The 21,899-nt window shown below is 48.0% G+C and overlaps 1 protein-coding gene across 1 annotated transcript; it reads left to right on the forward strand.

Moving 5' to 3' along the window:
* Positions 1-317: 317 nt before the first annotated feature.
* Positions 318-21,476, forward strand: lmf2b (lipase maturation factor 2b). The gene is made up of 14 exons (XM_066668392.1): positions 318-555; positions 6,132-6,385; positions 7,216-7,244; positions 8,513-8,706; positions 9,249-9,430; positions 9,602-9,725; positions 10,907-11,041; positions 11,220-11,325; positions 12,554-12,650; positions 13,823-14,005; positions 15,821-15,989; positions 17,298-17,409; positions 18,945-19,053; positions 20,697-21,476. The coding sequence occupies exons 1-14, from the start codon at positions 462-464 to the stop codon at positions 21,012-21,014; spliced, it is 2,106 nt and encodes a 701-aa protein (XP_066524489.1). The 5' UTR covers positions 318-461; the 3' UTR covers positions 21,015-21,476.
* The last annotated feature ends 423 nt before the right edge of the window (positions 21,477-21,899 follow it).

Consider the following 21,899-nt stretch of genomic DNA (forward strand, 5'->3'; position numbering starts at 1 on the left):
ACTTTTCGTTGGTGGGTGGGAAAAAGCCCCACTTCCCCCTCTCCCGATTGATTTCACTACACTGCTGTAACAATGACTCACACTAGGGGGAGCCGCAGGAGCAAAAACTCAAATCTTACCTAGTGTTCCTTTAAGGGATCCCCCTCCTGAACACGTCACGGAAAGGGCTTGAGACAGCTGCGCCGAATCAAACCGGCGAATCGATTCAATTGAATGAATCTTTCCGGAATCGAATGCCAGTGTGTGTGAATGAGTCGGCTCGGAGATTCCTAGCTCAGTAGGCGGGCTGCTGTCGTTTTGGCGGGCGCGGGTGGGTCAGGGTGCGGGTGAGGGCCTGCACGCAATGGGCTCCATGTGCAGAAGTAACCACTCCCCTCTCTTCCCGCTGGCCTCTTTTTTTCCAGTTCAGTTCAGAGTCAGACTCCCGCTCAGTGATTCTCCTCCGGACTGTAGTGTAGGACATGGGGGGATACTGGAGCCCGACGCGGATGTTTTTGTGGAGCTTGGCGGTCGTGTATCTCTTCGCGTTTACATCTTTATACATCCAAGTCCCAGGTAGGAAGTGGAAGTGTGTGAGTGAGAGAGTGTGAGTGCTTGCTTTGGTGGAGTTTGGGCGCGGTGCTCGTAGCTACGGTCGAGCTACAAAGTTAACAGTCTCTCTCTCTCTCTCTCTCTCTTCTCTCTCTCTCTCTCTCTCTCTCTCTCTTTCTCTCTCTCTGTCTCTTTCTCTCTCTCTCTTTCTCTCTCTCTCTCTCTCTCTCTCTCTCTCTTCTCTCTCTCTCTCTCTTTCTCTCTTTCTCTCTCTCTCTCTCTTTAACGCTGTTGATCTCTCTCAAGCCCCACAGCAAAAATGCTTTAGTCCAGTGGGGACACTGGGACAATATAAAGCCCAGCATTTAACTTAAAAAAGTAACTAAATCATCAAGTCCTGTTCTCAATGTTCTAATTTTCTTAATCCCAATATCGATATGAACAGTTACAATGCCATAGAAAAAGTGCCAAGACCTGAACGCAGCATAACATCACCGTCAAACAAAAACATCTTGGCTTTGCCATTCATTCATTATCTGTAACCCTTATTCAGTTCAGGGTCGCGGGGGTCCGGAGCAAGGAATCATTGGGCGCAAGGCGGGAACACACCCTGGAGGGGGCGCCAGTCCTTCACAGAGTGACACACACTCACACCTACGGACACAGTTAAGTCTCCTATCCACCTACCAACGTGTGTTTTTGGACTGTGGGAGGAAACCGGAGCACCCGGAGGAAACCCACACAGACACAGGGAGAACACACCACACTCCTCACAGACAGTCACCCGGAGGAAACCCACACAGACACAGGGAGAACACACCACACTCCTCACAGACAGTCACGCGGAGGAAACCCACACAGACACAGGGAGAACACACCACACTCCTCACAGACAGTCACCCGGAGGAAACCCACACAGACACAGGGAGAACACACCACACTCCTCACAGACAGTCACCCGGAGGAAACCCACGCAGACACAGGGAGAACACACCACACTCCTCACAGACAGTCACCCGGAGCGGAACTCGAACCCACAACCTTCAGGTCCCTGTGACAGAGACACTACCTGCTGAGACACTGTGTCACCCTTGGTTTTGTCGATATTAATATTGTAAACTAATTTTAAAATTGAGTGCAGTGAACTGACAGCGGTGCCCTGTAATGACGGTCAGTCTGTGACAGACACTGTAAATATTTAAATCCTATCATTCTTATTGAAACATTTTATATTGACACTGAATTATTGTCCAGACCTCTGCTGGAAGCTGAAATATTTGGACACTTGGGGAGCAGCTTGAGTAGCTTCATTCGTAACTTGAAACTACACTGGTTTTTCAGGGAGGTTATATCTGGCAGTGAGTGAAGTTAATGTTGGACCAGGAGAAGTGGTCAGTGTAAGGGTCTGAGGGATTTAAGGATTTGGTCAAAGTGCGTCCACAACCTCGGTCCTGTCGGGTGTCCCTGGTGTGCAGTGGTCAGTACAGACCTTAAAGAGTCAGAGGAAGGACGAGCGCAGACAGGGCACTGGGCCCAAGTCTCACTGATGGTGGAGGGAGTGAAGGGAGTCCATCTGGTCCCATCCCACAGAAGAGCTACTGCAGCACACACTGCCTGGAGACATTGGGACCTGTCGTTAATAGGGATGTTATTTCACCTGTTCCACCTCGTAAGCACTGCTGACCCAGTCTAGTCTTTCATGGCGGCCGTAGCCTCCTTTGGCATGGTAAAGCTCCACGCCAAAGCAAACATTGCTCAGGTACGGCTTGAGGAACCTGACAAGGTGTCAACTTAGCCTCCAAATAATACACCACCACTGAGAGTGCAGTCACTAGTATATACTTCGATCCATTTTCTTATTTTTACTCCTGTGTCCCTTTTACACTGCGTTGTCACTACTTTACTCTGTTTCACTCTTCAGCTCCTCCACCAGGTGAATCGGGTCCTGGTTCTGGAAGCGGGTTCTTGTTTAGTGGCTGTTCTCTCGTGGTTCAGAGCGAGTCGAGTAGGGACTAAACCGTGGCGTGTAAACCTTGCAGAGCGCTGATCGTCCAGAGAGAGTCGTCACTCTACGCCACGCAACGCAGACGACCAGCACCAACTCTCCATCTGTAAAATCTCCAGCTGCAGCAGAGATCACGTTTGTTTTTATCCGACTCACGACGGCAGCTCGTAAAATGACGCCGTGGTCTTTTGAAGAGGTTCAAACGCTCCTTGGATCGGTGGCCGACGAAAGAATCCAGCGAGAGCTGGACGCTGCAACAAGGAAGGAACAAACTCTACTGATCTGTCTGAACTGATGACGGAGCTGTGTTCAGTCCCAAACAACAACAACACGCCGATACACCATGAGTAAACACCGCTTAACGTTACCACCGCCGTTGCCATGGTTTCCAAAGCCGGTTGTTCCCGTTAGAAACAACACCGGATACCTGCCCCTTCCTCAAGGCTGCTGAATAGTACACCACCACTATAAGTGCAGCCATTCCTTTAACCTACGGTAGTGTGCTTTGGGACACAGCCCATGTCAAAGTAGTCTGCCCACCCCCCAGAGGACGCTAAAGAGTAGACCACAGTTGGAGGTGCAGTCGTTATTATAGCTGTACCCTACAGTAGTGTGGTGTGTTGTGATTTGGGACGCAGCCTGTGTGAAACTAGTCTGCTGAACTGAAAGCGGTAGTGGAGGAGCTGAATCAAAGCCTGTTCCCTTTTTCTCAGCGTGGAGATCTCATATGAAACGTCAGCTCCCCACACACTGCGTCTCTTCTCCGTGCCACACACGCGCAGTCAGCAGCTCCTAAAATGACCCGTCATCACTTCCCAAGGCCACATGTTTTTATCTCGGATTGCCAGATGTGTGAGCACTGGTCATATCGTCTGTGGAGAGCGCACTGCTGCTCGTTTCAATGCAGTCAGTTTTTTTTTCTGCTGAATCTGACGTGGTCCCAATGTAAAGGAAAGTTCCACGCTGCTCTGGTGTAGGTTTCTCTGCTCCCCCAGGGTTCACCCAGGACTCACCCAGCAGGGTCATACTGGCTGTGCAGCATTGCAGCTTCTCAACCATAACAGATGTTGTCGTTGTTGCTGGTTGGTGCTGAGTTTGGAGCGAAATAACCCCCCACCCCCATTCTGTCTCTCATCCTCTGTATTTCTTTCATTCTCTTTTTATTCTCGGTCTCTCACACACTCTCTCACTCTTTACCTCAGTTATTCTCACTCTCTCAGCTATCTGCATAGCTGTCCTAATGTCCTCTCTCCCTCATTCTGTCTGTGTCTCTCTCTCTCTCTCTCTCTCTCTCTCTCTCTGCTGGATATTTAAAGGTGTACCCTCTGCTGAGTGTTCAGCCTCTAGACCGAAGCCTGTTGCAGGTCCCCGTGTTCCTCCTCTGTGTTGGAGACGTGTAAACTGTGCGGAGGTTGGTGTAAGTGTGCTGCCGTTGCCTGAGGCTGCTGTGTCAACAGCGAGCACGAGGATGTCACAGTGACCGAGATTTGGAGACGCTCAGTCGCAAAGTGGCGAAGTGGCCGTTCCTGTTGGTTTGCTTTGGGCACGCTGGCGGTTGGCTGTTGAGGAAAATGAAAACAACAGTCTGAAACACCTCGCTGTGAGAGGAGTAGTCAGGGAAAGGGCAGGACTGGGGTCCCGAGGCTTGAGCCTATGGCAGAGTGTGGACGGGTATTTACACTACACTGGACTCTGCTCTCCGTTTGGTCCCTGGTAGGTTTTCCCTAAAGACCACGGTGTAATTTGACGAGCCTCCGTTGTCTCAGCTGTGTGTTTCCAGATTTTATTTACATAAGGTTTTCAGATTTCAATCAGAAGTTAAATAAAAGTCCATTTCCTGTTTTTCATTTTCCCATTTAAAGAGATCCAACAGCCAATATATTCACACACACTTTTGGTCCTCCATCTTTGTTTTCTGCAGAAGGCTTTTTGTAAAACGTCGTAAAACAAGGAGACGGCATCTGATTGGTCAAAGGGGGTTTGCTGATTTCTGAAGAGGGCCCACCCCTGTCTCTAGAGAAGCACAGATCACTTTTACAGCACCTTTGACTGTAAAAATGTGTAGTTTGACAGTGTATTTTTGAAAAACTGTTGTACAGACGTGTGACTGTCATTGCACACATTCACATGCTGATTTGCAAATGTGCAAATTTTACACATTTGTGTTTTGATCCGTGTGAATGTGTTTTGCATCGTATTCACTGCTGCACCTGCAGCAAAACTGTGGGCGTAAGATTAATCTCTTTCCTTTTCTTTGCGTAGAATTGCATTTGTGCACTTTAGATTTGCCCCGCCCCCTCGTCTGAGCCTGTCCAATCACAGCGCTGGAGATGTGTTTATGTGAGAGCGCAAAGACGAGGTTAAACTCAGCAAAACAAACGAAATAAGAGCACTGAGTAAAAACGGAGAAGAAAGAGAACAGAGTGAAAACGGCTAAAAACCAGAGCTTCTGCTCCTCGCTCCTCACTGCTGTGCGCTCGGGGTCGGGGTGAACAGCGAGCGGCTCATTATCATTTAAAGGAACAGGTGCTGAAAGCGGGCGTTCTGAACAGGGGCTGTTTACACAGGGGGAGAACATTGCTGTGGGGCTCATGGGGTTTGGACCAAAGCGGGTCACAGACGCTTCACTCAGAAACAGAACTGTGTTCCACTGTGGAGACGAGGGAGAGTATGTTCCCTTTAATTCACTTAAATACAGACATTATCCATGATGTGCTCAGTAAATGGTCATAGCAGGTTTGCAGACATTAATGTGAAAGTTAAGATGACGCTGCTGTGGACGTTCACGATTACGGACCTCTGTCTTTATAGAGCAGGCTTCACAGCCACAGCTCCATTCTTCTGAGAGCTGAAAGTCTTCCGCTCTGATTACACCTCCCTCTCGCTTGGGTGGAGTAGCTTAAGGCAAAGCGAGATCCTGTGCCACACAGAGAGAGAGAGAGAGAGAGAGACGTGAATGAAATCACAGTGACTCACGTTGGTCTTGGCACGATTTGTAGTGTGTTTCTGCACCGTTACCAAGCTTCTGAACAAGGACGCCATAAAAGGAGCCCCACTGCCGTCAAAAATGTGGACGAAGAGTTTCTTCTTTTGTAGTCGACTTTATACATTCATAGATTAACCTGAGAGAGAGAGACACACACACAGAGAGTTAGAGATCCAGAGAGAGAGAGAGAGAGAGACACACACACAGAGAGAGTTAGAGAGACAGACAGACAGATCCAGAGAGAGAGAGAGCACCCAGTTTCCAGGTTCCTGTAGCTAACCTCTTACAGTTTACCATAATAATGTTCATATTTAATAAAGTGTTGAAGCTCTGTCACTGACCACATGCTTGTGTTTGTCTGCTTCCATTCATTCATTCATTCATCTTCTGTAAGTACTTCATCTTGATCTGGGTCGTGGTTGGTCCAGAGCCTACACGGAATAATGGGGCGACAGCATCACCCAGTCTCTCACTCGTGGATAGTTTCACACACTCACCCAGTCACTCTCACACACTTGAGAAGATCAAACCCAGGACCCCGAGCACCGCTTTTTCAATTCAACCCTATTCAATTCATTCATTCGTGTGTGTGTGTGTGTGTGTGTGTAGGTTTGTATGGGGATGACGGAGTGCTGCCAGTTCGTCTCCTTGTGCCCAGCGTGCAGCGCCCTCTACTGGAACAGTTGCAGACGTCACCGTCTCTCCTGTGGCTGGGGTCCGCCCTGGGTCTCAGTCCCCTCCACAGTTTGGAAATCATCTGCCTGCTGGGGGCGCTGCTGAGCCTGGGAGCCGTTCTGCTGGGAGCTCTCCAAGACAGCATCGTCTACCTCTGCCTCTGGGCTCTTTACCTCTCTCTGTACACTGTGAGTATCTCTCTCTCTCTCTCTCTTCTGCTCATTCTTTAACTCTTTTTGTCAGTCTGCCTCTTTTTTTGTGTCACTCCCACGAATTTCTTCACCACTCTCCCCCGCTCACCTCTTTGTCTCTATCATTTTCTCTTTTTCTTTTTTGTATCTCTAATTGAGCTTTTCCACTGTATGGAACCTGCTCCACCGGACTCTACTTGGCAGCGTTTGAACCTTTTCAAAAGACCACGGCGTCATTTTACGAGCTGCCGTCGTGAGTCGGATAAAAACAAACGTGATCTCTGCTGCAGCTGGAGATTTTACAGATGGAGAGTTGGTGCTGGTCGTCTGCGTTGCGTGGCGTAGAGTGACGTCTCTCTCTGGACGATCAGCGCTCTGCAAGGTTTACACGCCACGGTTTAGTCCCTACTCGACTCGCTCTGAACCACGAGAGAACAGCCACTAAACAAGAACCCGCTTCCAGAACCAGAACCAGGACCTGATTCACCTGGTGGAGGAGGAGAGTTGAGTAGGGACCATACAGTGAAAAAGCACCATAACACACACCCACACTCTCTCTCTCTCTCTCTCTCTCTCTCTCTCTCTCTCTGTGTGGGTCTCTCGTTCTTTTTTTCACTCTCAGTTAAAGGGTCCTCACAGTTGTTTTATTCCAGGTTTCCTCTGTCACACCGTGTGGATGTGTTTAATAAAATATGAAGCATTGACACGACTGAGTTCAGGGGGTGGGGGCTTGGTGTGTAGTGTGTGATTATCTTAGTTAAGATCAGTAGCTGCCTCGCTGTTGTTGACGTGTGTGTGTGTGTGTGTGTGTGTGTGTGTTCCTGTAGGTTGGGGGAGACTTCCTTCATTCAGAATGGTAAGTGCTGTATTCCTGTTAAAGAGCTTTTCTTGATTGTGATTGAAAATAATGTGATAAATACAGGATAGAGACGAGGTATCAGCAAATAGACATCGGTCGGGACCTGGACAGAGACTATTCTTTCTGCCTCTGAGACCAGTCTGTAATTCATTAATTAAGGAGAAGAAATAAGTCCATGGAAAGTTTTTTGAGACAAAATGCACAGCTAATCCAGTTAATATGGCAGTAACTTCCTCACAGTGGTGTGTGTGTGAGTGCGTGTGTGAGACAGAGAGAGTGCAATGCACATTTGTACATGGACTGTGTCGTATACATGGTGTAAACAATGAGGTCATAGGAGTTTGGGGCGGCTCCAGTGTATTTCTGCCTTCACCATGTTTATCAAATCAGTTTGCTAGGCAGATTATCAACAGTAACACGTGTGTGTGTGTGTGTGTGTGTGTGTGTGAGAGAGAGAGACAGACAGACAGACAGACATGGAAATACCTGTCTGTGCTTGCACGTTTCTCAGGCTGCTGTGACTAGTTTTATGCTAAAAGCCCAGTTGATTCATCCTCTCAGAACCGTACAGTCACCAGCCTGATCCACTAAAGAGCTTTAATCAGAACCCAGTACAGTCTCAGCCCAAAGACCCCTCCTATAGCGTCTCATTCTGGGTCCGAAGAATGTTCAGCTTTGATTCTTAAACATCCCAGAGTTGAAATTCTGTCCAGAACTGACCCAGACCAGCACCAACCAAAGTGTTTAATACAATCTGACTGGGTCACAGCTGCAGTACAGTGACAGTAATGCCACTACCATTAAGTGTTGAAACCCTGTGTCCACTCTCTGTCCACTCTGTGAGACACTCCTCCCTTGTTGGTCCACCTTGTAGATGTAGAGTCAGAGACAGTAGCTCATCTGTCGCTGCACAGTGTGTGTCGCTCGTCCTCTAGTCCTTCATCAGTGACACAGGACGCTGTCGGCTGGATGTTTTTGGTCGGTGGACTGTTCTCAGTCCAGACACTGAGGGGTTTAAAAACTCCAGCAGCACTGCTGTGTCTGATCCACTCTACACCAGCACAACACACACTAACACACCACCACCACGTCAGTGTCACTGCAGCGCTGAGAATGATCCACCACCACATCACACCTGCTCTGTGGGGGTCCTGAGCGCTGAAGAACAGGGGGGAAGGGGGTGGGGGTGGACAAAGTATGCAGAGCAACAGGTGGACTACAATCTGTCAAAGTGCAGATTTAATTAATTCATCCCTGTATCGTAGGGACAACCTGCTGTTGGAGGCAGGGTTCCTGGCCGTCCTCATTGCCCCCTGTGGCCTGCTGCGAAGACTCTTCCCTTTCAGGAGCCACGACCCTCTGATATTCTGGTTGACCCGCTGGCTGCTCTTCAGACTTGTGTTTTGCTCTGGATTGAGTAAACTGGTCAGTGGCGACCCCTCCTGGTGGGACCTCACAGGTGTGTGTTCAGTGGTCGAGAAAAATTAAACAGAACTGTGATGTATTGATTTGATTTGTCCTTGAAATGCAAATAGGATTGCAGCTGTAACGCTGGTTCAAGAGACCATCTACACACACACACACACACACACACACACACAGTAATTTGGAGACCTCTAGAGCTGCACCAGATGTCCGGAAGTTTATCAAGAGGCTTCCTGTAGTTTTTAAATCAACCAATTTTAAGGAGCATCCTCCTCTGCCTCTGGAGTGGGTTGCGGTTCTGATCCAGAACTAATCCAACACCAGCACCGGACCTCATTATGGTTGATGTGGCTTAATGCCATCAAATCCTCACAGAAATGTCAGAACACTTTTTTTAAATGTAAAGAATGATGGGAGAATTTTGGAAGTGTGTAAAATGCCGTCACGTACAGATCTGGATACGTTTATAACGTGGAAGTCAGCCGTTCTCTTTCTCTGTGCTTTATCTCTGTCCACGCTGAGCCCAGGTGAAGAAGTTCTCATGCTCCACAAACTGTTTACTAATCACTTTTACAGCACTGGGTCGGCATTATGTGACTCAAGTAAGCCCCACCCCTCTGGCCTGGCACGCCCAGCAGCTCCCTGATTGGCTGTCGCAGCTGGGCGCGGTTTTTGTGCTGACTGCTGAGATCTCTGTTCCTTTGCTGATGTTCTTCGCTCCCATTCGTGGTTTGAGGATCAGTGCCTTTTATATCCAGGTCAGTCATTCACTACGTGTGTGTGTGTGTGTGTGTGTGTGGCTTGTTGATGTGTGTGATGCAGTGTGGAATGGCAGGGGATGTGTTAACTCTAATTGCTGCTTCTGTGCAAAACCAATAGCAATCTTTATTCTGTTTTAAAACTGCACCTAAGCATTTAGTTCTCCCCAGGTGTTTCTCCAGCTGTGCTTCATCGTCCTGGGTGGTTTCAACCTGGTGCACTTGCTGACCATCACCCTGAGCTTCTCCCTGCTGGACGTTGACCACTGTATCTGGCACAGGAACAAGACTAAGAGTAAGATCTGGTTCTTGGAGGAATCTGGGCTTGATTCTGTAGGAACTCTGTTTCATGATCTGATCACAGTGGCCCCTGTTGATGGGCCGGTTCTATCAGGCACTGAGGAGACATGGGTGCATACAAACCCAAAGAGGTCCAAGGAAGGACCAGGAAGGCCTCCAGTCATCTTTCCTCTGTCCACTTTGGGTCAGTACTGACCACTAGGGCTGGGCGATGGAACGGTAAAAATGCGGACGGTATTTCAAAACGAGGGCGGTGTGTGGGGTGTCAAATTGTTCTGTGTTTTTAAGTACAAGGCCAGGAGTTATTCATGCGCATTTAAGAGAGCCAAAGAGAGGGGGCGCTGTGGGAGCTCACTGGCTGCTAATGGCACACTCTGAAAATGGGTGGGGGATAAACACACAGTAACGTTTAGAGTTAAAAGAGAGAGGAATGAAGCTGAAAACAGATAAAACACTCAGAAGAACCTTCACTCTGCTTTATGTCTAAATGTGTGTGATTTGAGCCTCAGTTTCACTGGAAAATCATCTGCTGTGGTGTGTGCTAAACCACAAGTGTCTGTCTTTTAAACAGTGTAGGACCATATTGTTTCACTTATTTTGCAGCAGTCACTGAAATCTGCTCTCTCTCAGAAACAAGTTTTTATCGTCAGCACGTTTCGGTGTGCACTGTCGGGCTGTGCTGAGCTGAACTGCACAGCGCCGAAAACCCCTCCACTCGACTCTGTGCTCACAGATCCCCATGGTAATACAGTATAGTGTGTTAATATTTTTGAGATGGTATGCTAGTCTAAAAAGTGTGGATAGCACCCATTCCTACTGACCACTGCACACTGGGAGCACCCCATTCACTTTGACCAAAACATTATAACCATGACAATGAGGATAACCTTGTCACAGTGGCTCAGATCCATGTTTTCCTGCTTTCAACATCAATTCCAAGACCTGACCATTCATCCACTTCCTGGTATATTTCAACCCCTCGACAGGGGGCGCTGTAACTGAATCCTCAGTGGTTTCAGATCATCTTGGGGTGATGGGTGTGTATGTTTTTGTCCTTAAGTTTAGTGCTGATTTCATAGATAAATTACTGAGTTTGTTCTTTCTCTCCAAAATGTATGAGTGAACTTTTTTTTTTCTTTCCATCTGAGATGAGATGTTGCTCCCTCTTGTTTTCAGCTTGGAGCCAGTTTCTGGGCTCATGTCTGTCTTTCCTGGTGAACCTGGCTGTCCACCTCCTTATTTTGGTGGGTGCCGTGAAGCTCTTCAATCTGGAGATCAAATGGCAGGAGCAGATGGTGTCCACCAAAAGGGGTGAGTTGCAGTTCATAAACACGGAGATGCAGAATTGAACTTGGGTCGTGCATCTGTTCGCTAACATAAAAGAACTGGTCTGTTAGGGTTCTCCTCTGAGGGTGTTGTATCTGCAGCAGGTGTGATCTGAATCTGAGGAATACGTTTACTGACGGCGCATTGTCTTTTCTTCCGACAGGTTTCACTCATAAGGATGTGGATGCTTTCGTGAGCCAGATCCAGACCCCCACCATCTGGGTGGGTGTGCTTTCCCTGACCTGGGAGGTGGCAGCTGCTTTGCTCAAGTAAGATACATTTTCATTAGGGCTCTCCAACTTGTGAAGTTTAACAGCGCTAAAGAAAATGGTGCTGTTAACTCATCTGTGAATAGTTGTAGACTGGTTTCGTCCTATTCCTCCGTGCCGCAGGGCTCTGCTGGCCGTGTGGTCGTTTCTCTGTTATTCTGGATGTTAGTTACATTAATCTGATGTGTTCCGACTTAAACCAGACGATAGGCTAAATTAAACGGGGCCATTGCACCTTGTTTGGTGCTGTTTTGCGTGCCCCAGACTGTGAAGTTTAAAAGCAGAACTAAGGCACTGCTGTAGCTGGGTTTTTATCCAAATGTTATGTGCAAGAAAGAAATATTGGCAGAAAAAAAAGTGAAAAGGTGTGTTTACGTCCTCTGCACTTTTGCAAATTAACTCCAGATGACATCGGCTCTGTGATCGCGGTCGGCATGGAAACGAGGGCGAGATCTGAGTGGGGTTTACCTTTTAATAACAAGACTTTTTTTCAGAGCTTTTTATTTCAAAAACACTGTATCAACAAATGAGTGTGGAGCGTGTTCTGAACGTCTTTAGAGGACAGTAAATAAACGCTGTGTGGTCTCTGACTTTGGCTCAGTGCTGCGTGTGTACAGTGTTCTCACACCAGCGCCCCCCAGAGTCAGATTTGAGCGTGTGTAGATTAGAGTGGAGGAGAGGTGAGGAATTGGGGGTGGGGCCTGTGGTTGTGGTGTCAGTCCAGGCCTCTGGGGGGCGCTGTAACCTGCCGAATCAGCCGAATTTTTACATAAAACTCAAAAGCAGAAAAGCGCTCGTGTCTCTACAGAGCGGCACGTTCAGCAGTGCTCTTCACAGACGCCGAAACATTGCCGGACACTTCAATCACAGTGCTCCAAGCTCCAGTGAAATTGAGACAGTGCAGGAGTGTCCACAGAAGGGTGTTTCTGAGCGGCTGAGCTCTAAGAGGACAGCTCTATATCCTGTAGATGTGTGGCTCCCACAAACATGAGGCAGGTGGAGAGCACTGTTCCCGAGTGACTGACAGTAAGATGGAGCTCCTTCTGTTGCGTTCCTCTCTGGTTTCCAACAGGAACAGCTCCACTTCAGGCTCAAACTCCTCACCTGTGATTACTCACGATCAGACACAAGACATGATGTGACTAATGATTTGAGTCGTCTGACTCCTCTAGTATTTACTCCTGGTTGTTTCTTGGTCACTAAACGAATGCAAACCCTTCTGCCGCAGGAGCGTCTGTGCTCGAGGGATTCTGAACAAGCTCCTGGGTCTGGTTCAGTGGGCCATCTTCACTGCGGCAGCGGGGGCTGTTTTCTCCCTCAGTCTCGTAAGTAACCACCCAACACCAGGTGTAGTTTTTCCATCTTACAGAGCGTTTTCTCGTCTCTACGCCTCTGATTCTGCTTAGAAACAAAAGAATAGGAAGATAACCTGCTGCTTTAGTTTTCGAAAGGGTACAACTGAAGAACCGGAGACAGACGTTTCAGGACTGTGTTTTCACAACAATTTCACCTTGTGAAGTGGATATAATGACACGGGACAGGTGGATGACAGTTGTGTGTGTGTGTGATATCTGATCTAGTTTTACCTTTTAAAAACCTTTTAAAAATAAGCAGACAAAGGAGAATGGTCATCCAGTTTGGTAGGGGGCAGTGTCACGAACAGAGAGGCTCCTGGAAATGTCCTGAAACTGCAGCCTCTGCCGTTTCCACAGCTGGTGCTAAAGGACTGTTTGCTGCGGCAGACGGCTGTGTTTCCCTCGTCTCTAACTAAAGAAAAGTTTGTAGGATATTTTTGCAGAAAAAGGACAGAAGTGTCTTTGCTGAACAGCGCGTCATAGTGGAGAAGTGTTGAAAAGTGAGTCAGTGGCGCCATCTAGTGGTTTGAGAGTGGGCATGTCCTCACCCCATGAACTGAAACCCAAACCTTCTTTGTTGGTATTTTTAGCACAGATTTAAGTGACTTTTTACTGCACCTACATAAGCTTTTCATGTGAACTGACAAATTTACATAAAGGCTTATTCAAACCAGCGTTGTCCTAAACACCACTGCAGTAAAAATCCTAACAGTAATCAGCTACAGGACAGTATTTCCCGTGTGCAGCGGTCAGCACCTAACAACACTGATCCCAGGAAGGACAACCGACCCTTTGATGGGTGCCCACGTCTGCCCAAGTTCAGCAAGAGCAAGCAAACCTTTACACAGCCGGCCATGACCTGTGTGTTCTGATCCCTTCCTGTCAGCATTAAAGGGACACTAGGTAGTATTTATACCTTAAAATGACAGCAGTGGAATCATTGAGATGCTCCGCTGAGCAGTAACGGAGAATAGAGCCTCTGTTGACGCTACTCTGGGCTCAGCACTGCAGAAACTGCACTATGGAACTTTGCAGGAGGGTAAAATGACCCTGGTGCAACTGGTGGTTTAATAAGCCTGTAAAATGATGATGATCCGATTGTAGTGACTCTAACCTTGGTGTGTGTCTCTGTTCACCTTGAGGTTCCGTACACTGCTCTCGGGGGTATGTCCAGCAGTAAAATTTTACCTGAGGTAAGAGCCACTTACAGTGCTGTGGAGAAGTATCAGCTGGTCAGTGCCTATGGTGTTCAGCACAGAATGGTGCCTCCTGCTGGACGACCTGAGATCATCATCGAAGGGAGCGCGGATAAGAAAACGTGGACGGTAAGTGTTTTTTTAACTGTGTTCTTGTACAGTTCAGACGCTGTGAGCTTGTTCCTGAAGCACTTGCTGAAGCTGAGTTTAACGGCAGTGCGGGGTCTGTCAGGTGTAACAGTAAGGGACTGTCATCAAAGTGCACGTCCTGTTGAGGCGGTGCGCTGTGGTGTTACGTTTCTCAGACATTTACCGTGACCCTCACATCGCATACCAGCTTAAAAATCAAATCATAAACGATGAGAGGGTTACTGCCTGTTTCAGGCTTTACATCAACGCCACACTGAAAGGTTCAGACTCCAGAGGGTTAAAGAAACTGCCTGAATAAAGCCTAATGCGCAGTAGTACAGCAGTAACATTCGTAATCGTTCTGTGCTCCTAAAGTCAGATGCTAGTTAGCGTGGGCATGACTTTAATATTCATGAAGACAGCTCTAATGATACCTGAGGCTCTCAAAACAAAGGCTAATGAGGATCAGTGGGGCTACATCCAGCTGATTATGTCACTACATTCATCTGTAGTGGTTTTGGACGGTCATTTATTCCCAACGGAGATGAAACTCTCACTCTGGTAGGTCCAATTAAATCTACACTGGCATTAACCACAGAAACATGGACTCTCATTTGATTCCAGGAAACCCCCCTCTCTCTAGTGAACCGACTGTTCTGTCCTCGCTCTCACGTCCCTCTCGCTCTCTCTGGTGAACCGGTTGCTCTGTCCTCGGTCTCTCTAGTGACCCGACCGCTCTGTCCTCGCTGTCTCTATTGAACTGACCGCTCTGTCCTCGCTCTCTCTAGTGAACCGACTGCTCTGTCTTCACTCTCTCTAGTGAACTGACCGCTCTGTCCTTGCTCTCTCTAGTGAACTGACCGCTCTGTCCTTGCTCTCTCTAGTGAACTGACCGCTCTGTCCTCGCTCTCTCTAGTGAACTGACCGCTCTGTCCTCACTCTCACATCCCTCTCGTGCTCTCTAGTGAACTGACTGCTCTGTCCTCGCTGTCTCTATTGAACTGACCGCTCTGTCCTCGCTCTCTCTAGTGAACCGACTGCTCTGTCCTCACTCTCTCTAGTGAACTGACCGCTCTGTCCTTGCTCTCTCTAGTGAACTGACCGCTCTGTCCTCGCTCTCTCTAGTGAACTGACCACTCTGTCCTCGCTCTCACATCCCTCTCGTGCTCTCTAGTGAACCGACTGCTCTGTCCTTGCTCTCTCTAGTGAACTGACCGCTCTGTCCTCCCTCTCTCTAGTGAACTGACCGCTCTGTCCTCCCTCTCTCTAGTGAACTGACCGCTCTGTCCTCCCTCTCTCTAGTGAACTGACCGCTCTGTCCTTGCTCTCTCTAGTGAACTGACCGCTCTGTCCTCGCTCTCTCTAGTGAACTGACCACTCTGTCCTCGCTCTCACATCCCTCTCGTGCTCTCTAGTGAACCGACGGCTCTGTCCTCACTCTCTATTGAGCTGACCACTCTGTCCTCACTCTCTCTAGTGAACCGACCGCTCTGTCTTTGCTCTATGTAGTGAACTGGCCATGCAGGATCAGCAATCAGTTTGATTGTCTTAGGTGATGCTATTGTGACATTTACTGTGTTAGCTCTGTTGTCTATCACCATGAGTGTCTGAACATTTGAGGATGTCCAGTTTATGTTGTATCTGTTAGTGTTGCCGTATTTTGCAGTACAGTAGGTTTGTATGCATAGTTGTGTGTGTGTATATCTTCGTTTTCACCACCACAGGCCTCAGATGTGACGTCACGTACCGTGTCTTTAAGGAAACTGTGTTCTCTTTGTTCTCACGCACACTCTCCGTCTTCCTGTCCCCTTTCAGGAGCTGAGCTTCATGTACAAGCCGGACAACCTGAGTGAACCTCCTCCGTGCATTGGGCCTCACCAGCCTCGGCTCGACTGGCTGCTGTGGGAGGCGGCTCGAGGGGAGCATGAAAACAACCCCTGGTTTACAGGCCTGGTGCAGCGTCTGCTGGAGGGCAAGTCGGATGGTGAGCATCATTTGAGCAGTGGGTACAGCAGCTAGGGTTTTTTGCTCAGCAGGAGCTTTCCTCAGCATGGGGTTTAAACCTAAATTAACTTTATTATTCATATATTGTAAAATAAGCCGTGTTTTCTCGAGCTACATCACCCCCTAGAGTCTTAGTGCTGTATGAACAAATCGAAATGAACCATAGAGACATACTCCCCCTCGTCTCCACAGTGGAACACAGTTCTGGTTCTTAATGAAACGTCTGTGACCTGCTTTGGTCCAAACCCCACGAGCCCCACAGCAGTGTTCTCCCCCTGTGTAAACAGCCCCTGTTCAGAACGCCCGCTTTCAGCACCTGTTCCTTTAAATGATAATGAGCCGCTCGCTGTTCACCCCGACCCCGAGCGCACAGCAGTGAGGAGCGAGGAGCAGAAGCTCTGGTTTTTCATGTTTGAAGCTTGGTTCTCTACTTTTTCAGTTTTAACTCTGTTCTCTTCCTCATCCCCTAATTTTCACAGATTTAACTTGATCCTCTCATTTCTCTTTACATGTTTTTTTTTGGGGGGGGGATTTCTCATGTCTCCACTCTCTGTTCCTATCTTTTCTTGTGGGTCCACGGCTGTAATAGGAAACACACCTGAGATTTACATAAAATGTCTAAGTGTTTAAAAAAATTACATACTTTTGAAATGAAATGTGCTCAAATCTTTATTTGTTTTTGCCCTTTGTTTCTGCATTTAATGATAATCTTAAAAACAGTAAATTCCCTTTGCACTTAAATATGCAGCATTTTAAACGGTAAATTCGCTTGGATCTTATTAAGATTTACAGACTATTTCTGCCAGATGTAGAACTATAGGCAAATATTTCAACTCATTTTTCCACTTAATCTCAAATGGCTTCCTTCTCTCTCAGTAATACACTGTGTGGCTCATGAAGTAGGTTTCTCCACTCAGTTACTGTGCTATAGTTCAAATAGAAAGCCGTTTACATTTGACCCAAAGCTGTACTACTCTGTACCTAAAGATCTGTGACCTGTACAGTGTGGTATGTAGAGAGCAGAGTCTTTTGAGCCTGAGCCACAGCTGCGTGATTCTAGGGTTTGACTCGCACGTCACAAATGAGCTTGAACTATTTAGGACATGACACTGCTATTTGTTCAGTGTACGTTTAACAAGAATCCAAACCCCGTCACATGTCAAACACGACTGCAGGGGATTCATCACCTCTGACGTAGGAGAAAGTGCTCTGTAACTAAACCCTGCTGCACTCACTCGGCTTGAATGCTGTGATTGTGTTTACTGAGCTGTGTGTCTCTCTGCTCTAGTGGTGAATCTGCTGCAGGTGGATGAAGCCCAGTACCCCTTCAGTGCGGCTCCACCAGCTTTCCTCAGAGCCAGAGTCTACCACTACCACTTTACACGCAGCAGCAAGGACGGGTGAGTTACACAGGCTTTGTACCCAGACAAGGTTTTTATTTTCACGTTTACTATGAAGAAATCCTTGGTTTAGAGCATGTTTACGTTATTTTTGTGAATCAGGAGCCCACCAACACACACACTGTGAAACAAGACACCCCCCCACCCCAAGTCAGTTTTCTGTGCGCTGCCTGAGTCTGAAGCCAACGGGATAAAATGAGCCGCTCTGATTGCCCCGCCCCCTCGTCTGAGTCTGTCCAATCACAGCGCAGGACCCGTGTTTGTGTGAGAGCGCAAAGACGAGGTTAAATTCAGCAAAACAGACACAACGAGCGCGGAGAAATAAGAGCACTGAGTAAAAACGGAGAAGAAAGAGAACAGAGTGAAAACGGCTAAAAACCAGAGCTTCTGCTCCTCGCTCCTCACTGCTGTGCGCTCGGGGTCGGGGTGAACAGCGAGCGGCTCATTATCATTTAAAGGAACAGGTGCTGAAAGCGGGCGTTCTGAACAGGGGCTGTTTACACAGGGGGAGAACACTGCTGTGGGGCTCGTGGGGTTTGGACCAAAGCGGGTCACAGACGTTTCATTAAGAAACAGAACTGTGTTCCACTGTGGAGAAGAGCCACTCGTATCTAATGATAATCGATGTAAACCTTTGCGTACAAACAAAGATCCCCATGTTTGAGTGATTTATGAATGGCAGTAATTACATGCTTCACATTGTCAGCATTTTGTATCCTGCCTGTTTTTGTCTACTCAGGCATTAATAAATGTCTTTATAAATGATGTATTACTGTTTTAATAAGTAGCTCGTGTAGAACAGTGTTCCTAATTTCAGGAACACCTTTCTTGAACACTGCGTTCCGGAGGGTACCACCCTGACATGCCTCAGGCAAATGCCTTTGTGGCCTCTGGCAGGAGCTGATGCTGCTGAACAGGATTATAATCCTTAATGAGGCTAGAACATGTAATGAAGACTATGTCTGCTCTAGTCATGCCACATTTGCTTTTATAGCTGTTAGTAAACAACAGCTGTAAGTGAGACAGAACTCACAGTGTAACTAAGCTGTAGGGGGCGCTGCTGGTTTCCGCTGCTGCATGTGCTCTATACTCCATTAACACAGAAGGGTTTGTGTGGATCAATCTGTATCGGTTATAGTTTAGAAGCTCCCCGTGGGAAGAGTCATCAGCGGGCGGTTCCTAAATCGGGAGTTTGTCTCTGATTGGCTGTAGATGTTTCTCTCTTTCTTCTCTGAATTATTGGTTTCTACGAGTCTTATATGAGGTTTTTACTGTGTTGTAGCCCCAATTAAACCAGTGTGATGTGGTCAGTTTGTGACCAGTGCACTGATCCACACAAAGGTCACGGTTGTGGTAGAGCTACAATAGCAGATTTACACAGTTCCCCTTATAGAGGCTTATTAAGAGCTAAAGTGAGCGTCAGGAAATGTTTGCCACTCCAGAAGGAGCTCGCCCTGTGTAGCAGGTTAAGGACCCCAGCTGTGGTAAGTGCCTGGTTCGTGAGATACTTCTGTAACTGTGTTGTGTTGGTGCAGGACCCATCCGAAGGCCTGGTGGGAGAGGCAGTACGTGAAGGACTTCTTTCCCGTGGTGCACTTGGGAGACCCTGCTCTTGAGGGACTGCTGAGTGAGGCCGGGCTGAAGGTAAACTGGGCTTGTGCTGGACCTCAGAGTTGTCCTAAACTCACTGGTGTGTGTGTGTGTGTGTGTGTGTGTGTGTGTGTGTGTGTGTGTGTGTGTGTGTGTGTGTGTGTGTGTGATCCCGAGCACATTCAATCTCAGGTGCGCATAAAGTGTCCTCCATTTAATGTCAGAACGCTACCTTCTAAAGCAGTGACCCCTGAGACGGCACGGTCAGTTTCTCACACCCACTGTGTCTTTGATGCTAATTACTGAATAGCGCCCCCTTGTGGAGCTGTCCTTATATCAGAGTGAGTATGTGAGAGTGAGTGACCGATTAGAATGTCACAATATTACAAACACACACTGTGACAGGTTTTGATGTGTTTGTGGGCCGTATCCAGCTGTGACTCTCTCTTCAGATTATTACAAATGACCCTGTGAAGGAACGAGAGATTTCAATCAATCAATTAATCAACCTTTATTTTCACTCATTGAAAACATTGACGGTGACTCTCGTTTCCAATAATCTTTTCCAGAGCGGCTGAATGTGACCGTTTAAAGGAAATGAAAATTAATTTAATCAGGTTAAATCTAAATAGTAAACAGAAATATACAAATATATTTACAATCAAATCTCGCAAAGATGAATAGGAAAATATATAACTGAACAATTAATACTGAAAATAATGTGTTATATTATAATAATGTGTTCATAATATAGTATAAAACCATTGTACTAAACCAAATAGGCAGTTAATTTAAAGGATTATTAACAGTACAGTGTCTGCGTGGGTTTCCTCCGGGTGACTGTCTGTGAGGAGTGTGGTGTGTTCTCCCTGTGTCTGCGTGGGTTTCCTCCGGGTGACTGTCTGTGAGGAGTGTGGTGTGTTCTCCCTGTGTCTGTGTGGGTTTCCTCCGGGTGACTGTCTGTGAGGAGTGTGGTGTGTTCTCCCTGTGTCTGTGTGGGTTTCCTCCGGGTGACTGTCTGTGAGGAGTGTGGTGTGTTCTCTCTGTGTCTGCGTGGGTTTCCTCCGGGTGACTGTCTGTGAGGAGTGTGGTGTGTTCTCCCTGTGTCTGCGTGGGTTTCCTCCGGGTGACTGTCTGTGAGGAGTGTGGTGTGTTCTCTCTGTGTCTGCGTGGGTTTCCTCCGGGTGACTGTCTGTGAGGAGCGTGGTGTGTTCTCCCTGTGTCTGCGTGGGTTTCCTCCGGGTGACTGTGAGGAGTGTGGTGTGTTCTCTCTGTGTCTGCGTGGGTTTCCTCCGGGTGACTGTCTGTGAGGAGTGTGGTGTGTTATCCCTGTGTCTGTGTGGGTTTCCTCCGGGTGACTGTCTGTGAGGAGTGTGGTGTGTTCTCTCTGTGTCTGCGTGGGTTTCCTCCGGGTGACTGTCTGTGAGGAGTGTGGTGTGTTATCCCTGTGTCTGTGTGGGTTTCCTCCGGGTGACTGTCTGTGAGGAGCGTGGTGTGTTCTTCCTGTGTCTGCGTGGGTTTCCTCCGGGTGACTGTCTGTGAGGAGCGTGGTGTGTTCTCCCTGTGTCTGCGTGGGTTTCCTCTGGGTAACTGCTGTAATGTGTGTGTGAGATGTTGCTGAGGGGACGTTATGTATTATTTACTTTAAATATTTGTGTTACTTGATATTGAGCGTTTACATGTTTTTATTTTTCTAGGTGAAATTCCCAGTCCAGCCCAGTCCTTCTGCTCCTCTCACCCAGGCCTTAGGGCTCTTACGGGGCTTTGTGAGGGGTCTCTCCGGACCCCTGGTGCTTTCGACCCTGTTTGCCACTGTGGTGTCCATCCTCCTTTTAAAAGCTCTCTTCTCTCGGACCCAGTCCGCCGCCGCCGCCTCTGAGCCCCGGAGCCGAAAACCCAGAGCGGCAGGCAAAGCCCCCGAGAGGAGCCGAGGGTCTCCGAGTCGAAAAGGAAAGAAGGAAATCTCCGAGGAAAAGAAGCCGGAGACGGACAAGAGCTCCCGCAAGAGGAAGTGAACTCCGACTGCTGCCTTTTTCCATCCTCTTTCTCAGGAAAATGAAAGCGGAGGGAGGACTCTTTCTCGTTTCTCAGATGCTGAGCGCTCAGCTGCCGTCTGTTCATCCATTCATTCATTCATTTATAACACCCTCTGCCTTCAGCTGAGTGTTTTTAATGGTCTGTCGATCACAGCACTACGTCCCATCGCTGCCCCTCAGAACCACTACATGTTCCTTGGTGATGTTTAAACACAGGTGACGTCTGTTCTCTCCGGGTGTCTGAGGTCAGAGGACGTCCTGCGATCCCTGTCTCTCTCGGACCAGGCCACGACCAGCTGCACAGGAACCTATTGTTATTTTGTAAAAGCACTTCCCCACGTTTTGTTTAACCACTGAATCACTGTCCCCTTCAATCAATGATGTTGATGTTTGTCCCGAGGTGTAAACGGTTACAAAACAGTTATAAAATTTTTCATTTCATTATGTGCTGTTTTCTTTATATAAAGTTTGCCTCTTGGTCCTGCTTCGGTTACTTCACCTGCTCTTTACTGAGGGCCGTGTTACGTCATGTGTCCTGAGGGGGGTTTCAGTGTGTCTCTCTGTCTGTCTGAGTGTGTGTCTGTCTGTGTGTCTGTCTCTCTCTCTCCCTCTCTCTCTGTGTGTCCGTGTGTCTCTCTGTCTCTGAGTGTGTGTCTGTCCGTCTCTCACTGTGTGTCTCTGTCTCTCTCTCTGTCTGTCTCTGAGTGTGTGTCTGTCTGTCTGTCTCTCTGTGTCTGTCTGTCTCTCACTGTCTGTGTGTCTGTCTGTCTCTGAGTGTGTGTCTGTCTGTCTCTGTCTGTCTCTGAATGTGTGTCTGTCTCTCTCTCTCTCTCTGACAGAAGATTCCTCTGCAGTTTGTGGTGA

Source organism: Hoplias malabaricus, chromosome 4 (genome assembly GCF_029633855.1).
Source record: "Hoplias malabaricus isolate fHopMal1 chromosome 4, fHopMal1.hap1, whole genome shotgun sequence".
NCBI lineage: Eukaryota > Metazoa > Chordata > Actinopteri > Characiformes > Erythrinidae > Hoplias > Hoplias malabaricus.